The sequence below is a fragment of the Dipodomys ordii genome, unplaced genomic scaffold, assembly GCF_000151885.1.
Source record: "Dipodomys ordii isolate 6190 unplaced genomic scaffold, Dord_2.0 Scaffold117, whole genome shotgun sequence".
In the NCBI taxonomy this organism is placed as follows: Eukaryota; Metazoa; Chordata; class Mammalia; order Rodentia; family Heteromyidae; genus Dipodomys; species Dipodomys ordii.
Genome location: NW_012267333.1, coordinates 1,765,328 through 1,781,177, shown reverse-complemented (window position 1 = coordinate 1,781,177; position 15,850 = coordinate 1,765,328). Strand labels below are relative to the sequence as shown.

At 49.4% G+C, this 15,850-nt stretch overlaps 1 protein-coding gene across 1 annotated transcript; it reads left to right on the top strand.

Moving 5' to 3' along the window:
* Positions 1-5,112: 5,112 nt before the first annotated feature.
* Tmem109 (transmembrane protein 109) lies at positions 5,113-15,844 on the top strand. Its single transcript, XM_013029081.1, has 4 exons — positions 5,113-5,259; positions 12,900-13,144; positions 14,355-14,457; positions 15,223-15,844. The coding sequence occupies exons 2-4, from the start codon at positions 12,908-12,910 to the stop codon at positions 15,612-15,614; spliced, it is 732 nt and encodes a 243-aa protein (XP_012884535.1). The 5' UTR covers positions 5,113-5,259; positions 12,900-12,907; the 3' UTR covers positions 15,615-15,844.
* The last annotated feature ends 6 nt before the right edge of the window (positions 15,845-15,850 follow it).

Genomic DNA, 15,850 nt, shown 5'->3' with positions numbered 1-15,850 from the left:
CGGATGGATTCGGCTTACTCCGGAGCGGGTTCCGGAAGGCAGGAGGCGGGAAGGCGGGCTGAAACTACATTTCCCAAGATACAGTGGGAACTTAAAGGCATAGCAGTTCGGCAAGTTTTAAAAATAGCTATTGTAAAAGTGATGCACAGAAGGATTACAGTTATATGTCTGGTAAAGAGTACCTTTCTTTTTGGACAATATCACTCCTTCCTGAGCTTTTTTTTGCTCATGGTTAGCGCTCTACCACTTGAACCACAGCTCTACTTCCAGCTTTTTGGTGGTTAATTGGAGGTAAGAGTCTCATGGACTTTCCTGCCCAGGCTGGCTTTGAACCACAACCCTCAGATCTCAGCCTCCTGAGTAGCTAGTATTACAGGCGTGAGCCACCAGCACCTGACTTGCAATGCCTTTCTTGAAACTGTATTGCTTACTGGAGGTCAGAACACAATTGTCCTTCAAACTGTTTTGTGTGCCAGAGAATTTCTTTATACCAGCTTGTTAAAATGAAGGTTCTAGGAAATCTCTTAGAAAGTGTGTAAATACTGGCATGATTCTGAGGCAAGCACTTCTGGGCCATCTTTTGAGGGACACAGCTAGACAGCCCCTTAAAGAAAGCTCAATTGAGCCCATGGCCCTTGCAGTGGCTCATGCCTATAGTCCTAGCTACTCAGGAGGCTGAGATCTGAGGATTGCAGTTTGAAGCTAGCCTGGAAGGAAAATTCCACGAGATCCTTATTTTCAATTAAACACACACACACACACACACACACATACACACCAAGTCACCACTTTAGAGACATATCCTCTGAATACCCTAAAGTAGCATCCCTTCAGTCCCCAGTACTCCTTCTAGCTACCCTACTCTGATTTCTCTTATTTATAGCACTTACCACTCTCTGGAACTGTCTGTCCCCTTGTGTATGGATTGTATCTGTGTGACCTCCCTCCCCAACACAAAATGTAAGCTCCAATGTAACAGGAACCTGATCACGTTCATCTTTATATCTCTGGTTTCAGAACAAGGCATGGCCCAGAGGAGGCACCTGATAAAAACGGAATGAAAAGTCTGGGGAACAGTGTGAATAGATTTGTCATGACAATTAGTTACTGGATGTTTGAGGAGGGAGGGAGGGTGACAAGAAACAGCCTGCCTGTAATCAGGATACTAGTTAGGTAGGATGTTTCTTAATTGGTACAGGAGAGATGAATGTTTTGTGTGTGTTTGTGCCAGTTCTGGAACTTTTATGTCACAGCTCCACTTCTGTTTATTTGGTGGTTAAGTAGAGATAAAAAGTCTCACTCAGTCTGGCTTTGAATAGTGATACTCAGATCTCAGCCTCCTGAGTAGCTAGGATGACAAGTATGAGCCACCAGCACCCAGATTAAGGAAGTGACACTTTTTGCTGAGTCCCAAAGGAGGATCAGAGTCATCCCTAAGAGGAAAGGGAGCAGAGGAAATCTCCTCCCCAAGTCCTGTACCTCCTGGTTCTCTTCAATCTTCTCTAGTTTCACCTTTCAGTGTCTTTCAGTGCCTCAAATACAACCATTTCGGCTGGTAACAAAACTTTCCTGGAATGCTTTCATCAGTTCTCTCTCCTTTTTCCCTCCTCTGCCAAGCTTTCCAAAGTAAACTTCAGTGTCTTTTTAAATGTTGCTTTCTCAGGAGCCCCTCTGTGGCCTCTGACTGATTTTTTTGGTGGATAATTAGAGATAAGTCTCCGTAGCTCCCTGTGATTTCCCTCCAAACCACTTCAAAGAACTATTGTCGTTCAATTATTTATAAAGAGCTATTTGCTATCTGGGTTTCCTGCTATGCATAAATTCTGCTATGTCTGGCTTATTCTTGCTCTTGGAGTCCAACCTAGGCTGGTTGGATGACAAGCTGCAGGACAGGCTGGGCAGCTTAAGTGTTTGGACATATGATAGGGGGAAAGAATGACTTTTGTTTAGGTGGGATTGCAAATCCGAAGTGTATAGACGTAATTGGATTGGCAATAGATCATATTTGATTATATTTTATGGCAGTTACCAGTTTTGTTATCCTAGCTTCACAGGAGGCTGAGATCTGAGGATTTTGGTTCAAAGTCAGCCTGGGCAGGAAAGTCCATGTGAATTTTTTCTCTAATCGCCAGGAAGCCAGAAGTGGAGCTGTGGTTCCAGTGGTAGACTGGCAGCCATGATCAGAAAAGCCAATCAAGAGCACAAGGTCCTGAATTCAAGCCCCAGTGGGGAAATTTTTAAAAACTTTGTGCTCTGTCTGGCCATGTGTATCTTCTGCCATGTTGATGTAGTGCCCACCAGATGTCAGTTGCATATTCTTGAACTTCCCAGAAACATGAATTAAGTAAACTTCTAGTTAATAAATTACCCAGGTTATGGTATTCAGTTATAGAAACAGAAAACAGACTAAGACACCTAGTAATTATTGGCCCTGTATGCCAAGCAGATAATGCACATGAGCAGTTGCAGAGGGGCTTATGGCTCTGATGAAAGCGGGGAATATCCAGGGTGTAGGGGAAATGGAACCTCTTGAAGGTTTTTCTGTTTCAAAGGACTTAGGATGCAGAATAGAGAAAAAATTGTTATCTATACCCTCTGAAATTTCAGTAATTTGGTCAAATAACACACACTGACAATGGATAATTAGGAGAAAACCCATTTTTAATGACATCTGCCCACTCTCAGTTCCCACAAAATAGGAGACAAAGAAGACCTAGATGAGCAAAGTTTTTCTAGCATCCTGAGCTAAAAGATAAGCACTTTTGGCTTTTAGGGAAGGTGATGAGAGGGTGACAAAAGGGAAGCAAATGAATGGTGGATTGAAGTTTCTTTCTCTTGGGTAATAAAAATTGCCAGAGAGCAGCAGCCCTCTGTGACAAAGCCTGTCTCCTTACCTACTAGTTAATCTTCTCTGGTAGAAGATTCCCGGGCAGGGCACAAATGACCACTGAAATTCCCCATTAGAGGAGGGGTGTGCCCATCTCTAGGCAGATGAGAGACTTTCAAAGAAAATCTCACAGCATTTAGGTGGGGGGATAGAGGGATTAGAGGGCCTGGGTTCTGAGCCTGCTTCTAAAGCCTTCCTGTATCTCTCTACTTTAGCATGCCAAAGTACAATATTTTGGGGAATTTGTTGTTATTGGTCAACTCCCCCTTCCCTCCCCCCCCCCCCCCCCAGCCAGCCACTGAGCCACCTTCCCAGCCCTAGCTGATTTTTGGAGTACACAAGGATTCTTAAGCAGAAAGGTACATGTATAAATGTTAATGGAGTCTTGAGAAAGGAATGGACATACCTTTGTCCCTCCCATCCCTCCCCAAGACTGCTGCTGCTCAGGCAGTAAGGGCACACATCAGCCCCAAACCCAGAAACAGTTTCATTTCCCAGACAGATTCATTTTGTGCCATTGGTGTGACAGAGATTAGAGCAGGATAGTGAGTCTCAAGAGTTGCCACCTTGGGCTGGGAAGGTGGCTCAGTGGTAGAGTGCTTGCCTCGCATGCATGAGGCCCTGGGTTGGATTCCTCAGCACCACATAAGCAAAACGAAAAAAGCCAGAAGTTGCCCTGTAGTTCAAGTGGTAGAGCACTAGCCTTGAGCTGAAGAACTGAGGGACAGCACCTAGGCCCAGAGTTCAAGCCCCACAAAAGGCAAACAAATAAAAGAGTTGCCACCTCAAGCAACTGACACTGAGAGTTAGATTAACCAGTCACTATCCTTTAACTCAGAAAAAACTTCTAGAAGATATGTACCTCCTAAAAATCAAGAACCTTTGAAATGTCTGAGATTGTTTCTTTCGCCCAGATGTAAACTGAAAAGCATATCACAGCAAATGTAAAGTGGCTGTCAAAAAGCTAGGGAATGGAGGTCTAGGATTCTACCAGACCTCATGCTAAGCTAAAGAAAGCCTGTCAGTTGAGAGGGAAGAAGTGATTTGGGTCCAGATGGAGACTGCTGAGCAGCAGGCACATTTGAGGTAAGATGACAGGTGGCCCTACTGGGAAGAGTAGCCTGGGAAGAAGGCAGGTGTTGGAGGAACTGCCTTTAATACTCAAGGGTAGGATATCTGTAGCAGCCAATCATGTTGATTAAAAAATAATCCGACACTTGGGAATATGCTGGTATCATTAACTTCATTGAAATTTCCAATATCCATTGAAATGATACTGTGTGTGTGTGTGTGTACTGGGCTTGAATTCAGGGTCACCACTTGATCCATAGCTCCACATCTGCCTTTTTGCTGGTTAATTGGCCATAAATCTCACAGCTTCAAACGGAGGTTCTCAGATCTCAGCCTCCTGAATGGCTACGATTACAGGCGTGAGGCTCCACATCTGCCTTTTTGCTGGTTAATTGGAGATAAATCTCACAGCTTCAAACGGAGGTTCTCAGATCTCAGCCTCCTGAATGGCTACGATTACAGGCGTGAGGCTCTCGCCCCGGGCTGAGATGATACTTGCAGTATCTTACAGTTCTCCAAAGTTAAGACACTGAGGCCCAGAAAGAAAGGAAGCCAAGTGCCCGGGCTGACCAAGTGGTGTAGGGATCATCTCATTAAAGAGCCCGATCAGCCCCCTGCAGGGGCTGGCGCTGGGGTCGAAGCGGGGTGCGGGGTGCGGGCTGATCCCTTGTCTCCAGTTCTGAGCGGAAGGAAGCAAACCTGCAGAACCCACAGGCGCCGGCGGACGTGCCTCCCTGCCAACACCTTTTGTGCTTTTTAGCGCGAAAACGATTTCAAACCCCAGGCGTTGGAACTACATTTCCCACGATGCCCCAGAAGGCAGCATTTCCTTGCTGGAGAATTTGCCCCAAAATAGCCCAGCGTGTGCAGACCCGGATCCGCGACGACACCCACATCGAAGACCTAGTCTCCGCACTCTATAGCCTAGGTGGAATCACTTTTTTCCCCCTTTTCCGGCCCGAGACTTCCGTTCCCAGCGGGAACACCGGATGCCATTCTTCTGGTGGGAAAGCTCGGAGCAAGTATTGTCAAACGGCAGGGGTACGCAGGGCGCATGCGCCCGCCCGCCCGCCCCGGACCCGCCTGGGAGGCCGTCAGGACTCCACGGAAAAAAAAAAAACCTGCATGTGCGCATGCGCCCACGGCACCCGCCCGCTCCAGATCCACCCGGGGAGGCCGTCGCTGCTCAGCCAAAACCTGCGCACGCGCAGAGCGTCAACCAACGCCCGGGAGTTCAGGCGCGGCTTTGGTGGCGCGTTTTAGCGAAGTCGCACGTGAAAGATAGCGGTGGCCGGAGATCGGTGAGTGTGCGCGGGGATCCGGGCGGGGAGGCCACACGCGGGATGGGGAGGCGGCCGCGCTGCAGGCAGCACCGGGGTGGAGCCGCAAGTCGGCTTGCAAGTCCGACTGGGGAGGGAGGAAAGGCCGGGGGGGGGGGTTCCGGACGTCGAGCAGCAGTGGAAGCGATCCGGGGACTGGGGATCCCCGTGGCCGTGCAGCCTGGGGGGGGGCATTGTTGCTAGGTGACCCGGGAGGCGCCGATTTCCTGGGTGGCCTGGGTTCGAATGCTGCGCTGCTCGGTGATGGGGTGGAAGCGGGGCGGCCGCCAGGTGGGAGAGGGAGGGGCGTCGGTGCTGGGCATTGTTGTGCGACCCCCAGCCCAGGGCCCAGCCTTCTCCTAGGTCTTGGTTCGAGCCCTCCCAGGTTCCCTGAGCTCATGGGCCGAGGCCACATCCCACGCCGGCGACGCCACCGTGCAGCCCTTGGCAGGGGACGCCGCGTTCGAAATAGCACTTGCCACCGACACCCCGTGTCCCGGCGTCCCGGGCCGCAGAGCCGCCCCTGCGCACCCGCCCTGCCCCCAAACAGTTGCTGGGCAGCTGCTGTCGGGTTTAGCGGGGACCGCCTCCCACCCGCCGGGACGGGGACTTCGTTCTCCCCCGTGGTGCCTTCTCTGTGCTATTTAGGATCTTTCTTGCACCCAGCAGTTGTTTTCCTGGTGGCCATTGTATATGAAAATAGCGTTCCTCCTCATGACTATCAGGGCCCTACCCTGGTGGCTTCTTGGCAGCCCTCGGATATTCATGTAACAAGTGTTGGTTAGTCATCCTTCTGTGCTAGGTGCTGGGCATTCCAAGAAGTTAGTTGTCAAGACGGAAAGGGACAGCCCAGTTTAGCTGGGAGGCTGACAGATAAACCGCTACGTTACAATGTAATAGAGTAGTGTGTTTGCAAAGTTAGGTGCTACTAAACCGTGGAGAGCTACAAAGCGTTAGCAGAAACATCTTAACTCTTTGTAACAGCTTTGAACCCATGCCAACTGGAATTACATTTGAGGAGGCTGAAACAGATTAAGTAACAGGTATCAAGGTGATAGCTTCTTGTTGGTGGCAGAATTGAGCCTGGGTTGGAAGTCTTAAGGTCATTTGGACACCGTTACACAGATCTAATCTGACTTTGTCTGCTTTGCCCACTTGGCCCTGGGTTCTAGGTCCTTTGCAGCAGCTGCATGGTTATGCATTGGAAATCTCTGGAGAAGTGTTATAAACAAAAGCCTGCGAGAGACTCTGGGTGGGGTAGACATCTCTTGTTTAACAGGTTGTGCAGGCAATTCTGGTGGACAGAGTTGAGCAGATTGGAATAGGAATCGCCAAGAATAGTGATGGGACCGTCAGGGCCAACAGAGGGTACCAGGTCAGCTGCCCCTTCTGCCCCGTAGTGATTTATAGCATGAAAGGAGAGAAAAGAGGAAGGAGCATCGACAGAGGTTTATGTGGCTAGCTCCTCCTTTTCCTCACAGAGCAAACCACAATTGAACATATAACCCCTTCTTAGTACTGTAATAAGTAAAACAGTTTCTTCAGCGGAGCTGGCTTCTCCTGCGCCAGCCGAAGCCGTGTTACAGCTGTCTGAGCAGGAGTGGCAGGTCTTGCCCAACTTTGGCTGATGGTAAAGAATCATCATCTGATGTGTGGTCTCCTCAGGGGATTCTAGAGCTTGTTAGTATTTGGCAGGACTTAAGTTCCTGAGGATGAGGAGCATGTCTTACCTAAGGCAGTGTGAGGGTGTAGGCAAAAGGGCAGACCTGAGTTCCTGGGTTCTGGAATCGAGTTCCAGTTCTACTGTGTGATACTGGATGAACTTGGCCTCTCTAAGTCATACTTGTCTGAGTAAAATGAGGGAATAGTATGAACTGAAAAAGGTTGTTCTACAGCTAGGTGCCAGTGGCTCACACCTATAATTCTAGCTACTCAGGAGACTGAGATCTGAGGATGGTAATTCAAAGCCAGTCTAGGCAGGAAATTCCAACTAACCACCAAAAAAAGTTGGAAGTGGAGCTGTGGCTCAAGTGGTAGAGTGCTAAGCCTTGAACAGAAAAAGCATGGCATCTTTCTTACCAGAAGTATTTGAAACAAGCACCAGTGCCTCTCACCTGTAATAGCTACTCTGGAGGTTGAGATCTGAGGGTTTGAAGTACAAAACCAACCCTGGCTGGAAAGTCCACGAAGGTAAGTTAACCACCAAAAAGCTGGAAGTGGAGCTGTGGCTCAAGTAGTAGAGTGATAGCCTTGACTGAAAAAGCTCAGGGACAACTCCTTTAAGCCCTGAGTTTAAGTCCCAGTACTGGCATGTGTGTGGGCTTGTGCGAGTGCATGCACACGTGCGTGAGTGCACACACACACATAGATGCACACATGCGTGAGTGCACACACACACACGCACACAGAGTATTTGAAAGGATTGTAGATGTAGCTCAATGATAGAGTGGCTGTCTAGCATACCCAAGGCCCTGGATACTATCCCCAGCACTATAAACACACATACACACACACCTACACTTGATTGGGCCAAAGTGGGAGACAGGATGGTAATGGTGGGTCAGAATCCTAGTGCCTGACTTTAACTGGGAAGAAGAGAGGAGGAGCCCTGGTCAGGAAAAGACGCGCGAGAAAGGAACCAGAGTCACTACACTGGTTTGCGGAATGGTCTACCCCAGACTCCTGCTAGACTTGGTTTCTGGCATTCTTCAGAGGGTAGGCTGGCCTCACTATGGAGAGTTTATTTCCAGGTCCTCAGTCTGGGACAGATGGCCACTTGAGGGAGGCTGGCACTGATCACCCTGACCTTTTTTTTCCTGGGGGAGGGACAACATCTGATACCTGCTGCTGGAGGTCCTTGGGTATAGGATCCAACCAAAGATAGCCACCCCACTCCTGAAGTCCCCAATGTGTTTATGTCCCAGAAAGCTCAGGGTCTGACCTGGGTTTGCTTCCTCTCTACTGCTGGCAGGCAGGAGCCACCTGGTTCTTGGTTTGTGCCAGGAAGAATAGAAGGCTTTCCCAGCCCCAACCCATGGCTTATGAATTGTGTTAGACAACCCTGCCTGACTGTACAGGCCTAGGCAGGGGCTTTGGGTAGCCATTTCTAGGCCAGAAGGTTTTTTTTTTTTCTTCCTTTTTTTCCAGGGCTGAGGACAGAACACAGGGCCTTGCGCGTGCCGGGCGGGCACCCTTTCGCTGTGCTAAACCCCCAGCCCCTTTTGTTTTGTTTTTTATTGTTTTTCTCTTCTCTTCCATCCTTTTCTCCTTTAAAAGGTGGCTGCTGAGTTTTGGCCAACTCCCAGGGGTGCCTTGGTAACTGCAACATAAACTCAGGTGTGTTTGAAAGGGTTGCAGAAAGCCAGGCTAAAAGGCCAAGTTCGAACATCTGGCTCCTTCTACCTTGGAGCTAAGTGGCTTTCTTAGTCAAGTTACTTAGCTTCAGATCACCAGGTCTGAATCACTGAAATTCCCTGGAGCTGCAGGTGCCTTGCAGACCTGCAGAACGGGGGATTTGTGGGTGCTGTCTGGACAATTCACAAGCATGGTGAAAAGTAGCAGGTGGACCTGCCGAAGTTTTTCTTGGCTGATCCTCTCCTGCTGCACTAACTTGTCAGGTCTTAGCTTGTCCATGGAGCTCAGAGCCCCAAACGCAAAACACTTAGGTGAATTTTTGCCAGCAATTCACCAAGAAGGCTGGTACATGCCAAGTTTATTTTAGTTCATGAATACTCTTTTTTTTTTTTTGGGGTCCGGTCGTGGGGCCTGAATTCTGGGCCTGGACGCTGTCCCTCAACTCTTCAGCTCAAGGCTAGCGCTCTACCACTTGAGCCACAGCACCACTTCCGCCTTTTTTTTCTGCTTATGTGGTGCTGAGGAATCGAACCCAGGGCCTCAGGCATGCAAGGCAAGCGCCCTACCACTGAGCCACCTTCCCAGCCCTGAATAATCTTTTATGTGACTTTTTTTTTTTTTTTTGATGGTCATGGGGCTTCAACCCCAGGCCTAGGCGCTGTCCCTGAGCTCTTTTGCTCAAGACTAGCACTCCACCACTTTGAGCCATAGCGCCACTTCTGGTTTTCTAGTGGTTGATTAGAAATAAGAGTCTCGTGGACTTTCCTGCCCAGGCTGGCTTTGAACCATGATCCTCACTCTCAGTCTCCTGAGTAGCTAGGGTTACAGGTGTGAGCCACCAGTGCCCAGTGTGACTTTCTAAGCAGCTCTTGAGACCGAAATAAGAGATGGCATAGTAGAGTGGCTGTATGTAAGGAGTCCAATGATGGATCCTTCCTCCATTTTTCCCCTTTGGGAAACAATAGCCAGCCCTATCTGACAGGTAATTGTGCAATTGAGATAAACAGTTCATAAGGAACATGTTAGCTCTGTGTGTGTGCATGCATGTGTGTACATGTATATGCACACTCACATACCAGTATTGCAGTTTGAACTCAAGGCCTGGGCATTATCCCTGAACTTTTTTTGCTCAAGGCCAGTGCTACCACAGGTCTACTAGCTTTTTGTTGGAGATAATGTTCCTTCTTGGGTCAGCTTTGAACCTTGAACCTCTAGATCTCAGCCTCCAGAGCAGCTAAGATTACATCTATGAGCCACCGGCACCAGCCACGTTAGCTTCTTTTTGGGGGGAGGTACGGTTGTGGGGCCTGAACTCTGGGCCTGGGTGCTGTCTCTCTTCAGGTCTTCAGCGCTCTACCACTTGAGCCACAGTGCCACTTCTGGCTTTTTTTCTTTTTGCTTATGTGGTGCTGGGGAATCCAACCCAGGGCCTCATGCATGCAAAGCAAGCGCTCTACCACTGAGCCACCTTCCCAGCCCCCCACGTTAGCTTCTTAATTCATCATGTTTTTTTCCTTTAAGGTTGTTCTTCAAGCCTTTGCCTATTGGAAGCCAGGCTGTGACACCAGCAGTTGTATGTTATAGATACAGCATTTTGATTCCATCCACATTTCCAGGCTGAGAGCTCCTATAGCCCTTGTCATTTCCCAAGTGACTAAAACAACAAGAATACCTTTTGCTAAAATGTTTTTTTTTTGGGGGGGGGAGTGGCATAGCTTCCTGAAACATCTTCAGAAGCTGAAGGTAAAAGACAGAGTTGGCTTTTGGGCTGTTTACTTTGTTGTTATTTATAATAAGTCCTCTCAAATGCACCCGAGTTTAAGTTAATACGGCCATTGAAGGAAGATTCCTTACATAACCACAGGATAAAGGCCTATTCCCCAGAGAGGCAGCCAGGTGCCAATCCTCTGGGGAAGCGGGGCAAAGGATTGAATGGATCATCAACAGCTGTTTGGAGGATCGAGCCTATAGAATGAAACGTGAGGAAGAACAGGGTTTGGAGAGCTTCATGACCCTGGAACACGTGGAGGCTCCTGGAGGGTGGTGGACATGAATCAGGCCTTGCCGCTCCTTCCACCTTGTCCTATCTAGCTTTGCATTGTAACCAAACCTGAGAAGGGAGTTAGGGATAGGGACTCTTATGCCCAGTGGGTTGGAAGCACAGATAAAACGACCAGGGATTTGTGATTGCATCTGAAGTTGTTACTGGGCCCAAATCTGCCAGAAGGACACGACTAGATCGAGGTGGTGGTGAGGAAATCAGGTTCAGCCAAAGGCTGACCCTGAGAAGATGGAGCGATGATTGTCCTTCCAGGTCCAGCTTTAGGGAAGGAACTCAGATATGGAAAAGGGACTTTATAGGAAGGGAGAGGTGTGGGGTGCAATGGGCAGTGTGTTCAATGGGGTCTTCTCATTCAGTGTATGCAACTTTTCTTTACCCGGAACATACAATGAACCTTGATTCCCTGGGTGTTACTGCCTGTAGTTGTTGAGGAAGACATACTACTTTTCTGAAAGTTTGATACCATAGCAGCATATGTACATTCTGTTAGTTGGACTATTTTTTAAATTTTTTATTTATTTTTGTATTTATGTGGTATAGAGGAATCGAACCCAAAGCCTCATGCATGCCAGATAAGCACTATACCACTAAGCCACATTCCTTGCCCGTTAGTTGGACTATTATACAGTCCAGTGTGAACTGGATGCCAGTGGCTCAGGCCTGTAGTCCTAGCTACTCAGGAGGCTGAGATCTGAGGACCACAGTTGGAAGCCAGACTGGACAGGAAAATTCGTGAGACTCTTTATCTCTAATTAACCAGCAAAAAAACTGGAAGTAGAGCTGTGGCACAAGTCGTTGAGCCCCAGCTTTGAGCAACACAGTTGAGACAAGGTGTCAAAGCCCAACTTCATGCCTTCCTCCACTCCCCCCCTCCCTGCCCAAACATTAGAGTATTAGCATCTTAATCATTCAGATGTAACTTCTCCTTAGAATTTCTAATGCTAGGAAAAGGGAAAGGAGTCATGTGGGGATCTTTTATCTTAAACCTAAGTCTCATCCAGACAATACTAGACAATTCCAGGAGAAGCTCTGCTTGGGGCACAGACATGATGCTCCAGGTGGTTCCACTGAGCAGCTTTGGTTGAGAACCCCTATACACCCTGCCTCCCAACAAGTGTAGAATCTGGAGTTCATATCCTGGCCTTTCGCTTCTTAGAAGTCTCTTCTGTACCAAGAGGGGCCAGGAGGAGAGCAGGCGCCTTGTATAATGGCCCTGCAGAGCCAGTGACACAAATGCAGTCATTCTTGTTTGAGCACCCAACCAAGCCCTTGGCTTTACTTCATTGCACAGTGCTAATCTTCTTAGTGTGCTATTTTAAAGGTGCCTTTTATATCAGCTTTGTCTTAAGTAGATTAGAAACTTTGGGGGGATGAAGCCTTGGAATCTTACCATTCTTTTATGCCCATGGCACCTAAGATATAGAAATAAGCCTTCAGGTTTATACAAGAATAATTTTTTTTTTGCCAGTATGGGGGCTTGAACTCAGGGCCTTGCACTCTTGCTTGGATTTTTTTTTTTGGGGTCCAGTCATGGGGCCTGAACTCTGGGCCTGGGCGCTGTCCCTCAGTTCTTCAGCTCAAGGCTAGCGCTCTACCACTTGAGCCACAGCGCCACTTCCGGCTTTTTTCTTTTTGCTTATGTGGTGCTGAGGAATCGAACCCAGGGCCTTGAGCATGCAAGGCAAGTGCTCTACCACTGAGCTACCTTCTCAGCCCTGGATTTTTTGCTGGAGGCTGATGCTCTACCACTTGAGCCACAGCTCCACTTCTGGCTTTTGGGGCTTAACTTGGAGATAAGAGTCTCACAGACATTTCTGCCCAGGTTAGCTTTGAACTGTGATCCTCAGATCTCAGCCTGTTGAGTAACTGGGATTGTAGGCGTGAGCCCAGCACCCAGCATGGGAAAGAAATTTTCTTGGTTTACCCCAAGTCATTGAATAATGAAGCACTTTCTGGCTTACTAACATGAAGTGGGGAGGGAAGCAGAAGAGAAACTTGAGAATCAGATAGTAGAGCCTAGCTTCAATTGTAAGTTCCAGTTCTTCCTCAGCAAGCAGCTCTTTCTTGGTCTATCTAGGGCGTTTGCTGCGTTTAGCTAGGGGGTTTCCTGGGCACAGGGCTGAAGGAAGATGTCGGCAAATCAGCCAGGAATGGGTGTGTCTACCAGGTCCTACCCTCAGTTTCCCCTGTGCTTCTTTCCTGGCAGGTCCAGTCATGGCAGGCTCAGGCACCTGTTCACCATGGGGCAAGCATCTGCTCAGAGCCATCCCAATGGTCCTCGTGGGCCTAACTCTTCTCCATTCAGCATCATCCCAGTCCCATCGAGACTTTGCCCCACCTGGCCAGCAGAGAAGAGAGGCCTCAGCTGACCTGCTGACCCAGATTGGCCGGTCTCTGTGGGAGATACTGGATACCTGGCTGGGGCCTGAGACCATGCACTTGGTTTCAGAGGTAAGAATGGTTCTTCTGCTATGGCTCGCCATGCACACAGGACAGAAAAGCAAAGACATTACTAAGGCCACCACATCTTCTCTGTGTCATAATCCTGGTGCAGAGAACCCCCAATTCCACTAAAAGCAGCTGACACCTACAGCTTGTTTTCTTTTTCTTTTCTTTCTTTTTTTTTGTCGGTCGTGGGGCTTGAACTCTGGGCCTGAGCGCTGTTCCTCTGCTCTTCAGCTCAAGGCTAGCGCTCTACCACTTGAGCTACAGCGCCACTTGCGGTTTTCTGGTGGTTTATTGGAGATAAGAGTTTCATGGACATTCCTGCCCGGGCTGGCTTTGAACCGAGATCCTCAGATCTCAGCCTTCTGAGTAGCTAGGATTACAGGTGTGATCCACTGGCGCCCGGCTCTACAGCTTGTTTTCTGTGTTTGATTCCCATGCCGAGGGCCGTTTATCCCCCACCTCTGTCTTTCCCTGGCTATGGCCAAAGGCTGGGAAATGAGCCATCCTTGGGGGAACTAGAGGCTGACTTTGATTGAAACCTGACAGAGCGCCTTAAACAAGCAACACGGAGCCCCAAGTCAGGGTCTTCACTCATAGCAGTGAGTATAGGATTGATGGAGACTTATGGCTGGGTCATCTCTTCTAACCAGTGATGTTCCGAGGATGTGTCCTGTCCTGTCAATGCATCAGTTATCAATTGGTCATACTGAAAGGCAGATTTAGTTATTTACAACATCCCGCCACAGTACCACAGTAAACTCCTTTATCATTGGAGCCTCCAAGTCCCTTACAGAGGCACACACACACACACACACACACACCCCTCTCCAGGATCACACACACACACACACACACACACGCACGCACACACACACGCACACACACACACCCTGTCCAGGATTTGCTGGCAGCTTGAGGACTCCAGGTGTACAGGGTGACTCCTGAATGGATGGATGACCCCTCTCCCTTCACACAGAAGTGCACCCCATCCCAGCTGAACTAGGGTCCCAGACACCCTGATTTCTAGGTTAGGAGGAAGTGGCCTGTCACTTGGGGAAGTAGATGGGGAAGTAAGTCCCCTGACTTTAACCCAGGCCTATCACTGCTGGCTGGGAAATAGATCAGACCTTCCCTGCAGGCCTCCTCTAGGCTCTGGTGACCAAACATGGAGGAGGAGAGCCTCATTTAATCCTTCCCAATTCTCTCTCCATAGAGCCTGTCACAGGTGATGTGGGCCGTCTCCTCTGCCATCTCTGTGGCCTGCTTTGCCCTGTCTGGGATCTCCACACAGCTGTTGAATGCCTTGGGCCTGGATGGTGAGTGGCAGAGAACTGGCTAGCCGGCTGGAGTTTCGTCTCTACCCTCCTGTGGGTGGGAATCTATCTTTGTCAGGGGCTAGAGGACACTCCCCAAGAGTCCCTGGAAGTGTGAACAGTTTGTCTTCCCCTCCCCGCACCTCCAGGTGTCTTATTTGTGTAAGGCATTGGGTGAGACTGAGCATCTCCGGAGCTCAGTGAGACAGGACGAGTTAGTCTGTTAATAAATGGAACTGAGTCCTAGTTCTTTAATAGCAAGGCAGGAAGAATTACTGTTAGTAAAAGGAATTCAGTTCCATTTATTTATCCCTAGATGCCAAGTAGGGAAGTCATCTGCCTAGGGCCCCAGGGAGCGAGCTGAGATTCAAATCCATGTTTTTGTGTGTGCGTGTGCATGCATATGTACATGTGCACATGCACTCACACCAGTACTGGAGTTTGAACTCAGGGCCTTACACTCTTGCCTGGCCTTTTTGCTCAAGGCTGGCATTGTACCTCTTGAGCCACTTCTGGATTTTTACAGTTCAATTGGAGATAAGAGTCTCATGGATTTATCTTCCCCGGGCTGTCTTCAAGCTATGATCTTCAGTTTTCGGCTCCTAAGTAGTTAGGATTACAGGTGTGAGCCACTTGAGCCTGGCTCAAAGCCATGGCTCTTGAGGCTGTGGGGAGTGGAGAGGGGCTAGCTTCTCCCACTTCTCTGGTTCTTGCTCCTCAGCCTTCATCACTTCCCCAAGTTGCTGACTTTGTCATTCTCTCTTCTAGGTGACCACCTCACCCAATTCTTGAAGCTCAGTCCTAGCCAAGTCCAGACCTTCCTGCTGTGGGGAGCAGGGGCCCTGGTCACCTACTGGCTGTTGTCCCTGCTCCTTGGCTTGGTCTTGGCCGTGTTGGGGCGGATCCTGGGAGGTCTGAAGCTTGTCATCTTCCTGGCGGGTTTTGTGGCCCTGGTGAGGTCAGTGCCTGACCCTTCCACCCGGGCCTTGCTACTCCTGGCCCTGCTAACTCTCTACGCCTTGCTGAGCCGGCTCACTGGCTCCCGGGCCTCAGGGGCCCAACTGGAGGCCAAAATACGAGGGCTGGAGCGCCAGGTGGAAGAGCTGCGCTGGCGGCAGAGGCGAGTGGCCAAGGCCTCCCGGAATGTGGAAGAAGAGTGACAAGGATGTCCCCAGATGCCACCTTCACCATACCAAAGAGCTGAGCTGCTTCCGGGCTGAATGGCCCTCCTTGCAGCCCCCCCCATGCCCTTTCCTTGCCTTTGTGTCTGAACCTTCAGAATCTTTATCCCTGCCTAGCCCCTTGCTGAAAGGGCTGGTCCTCCACATGAGGCTGGCTGGCTGGGGGTGGGTTTCTGCCCACTCTCTCCTTCCAGCCTGTCTCAGCACAGCAGGTT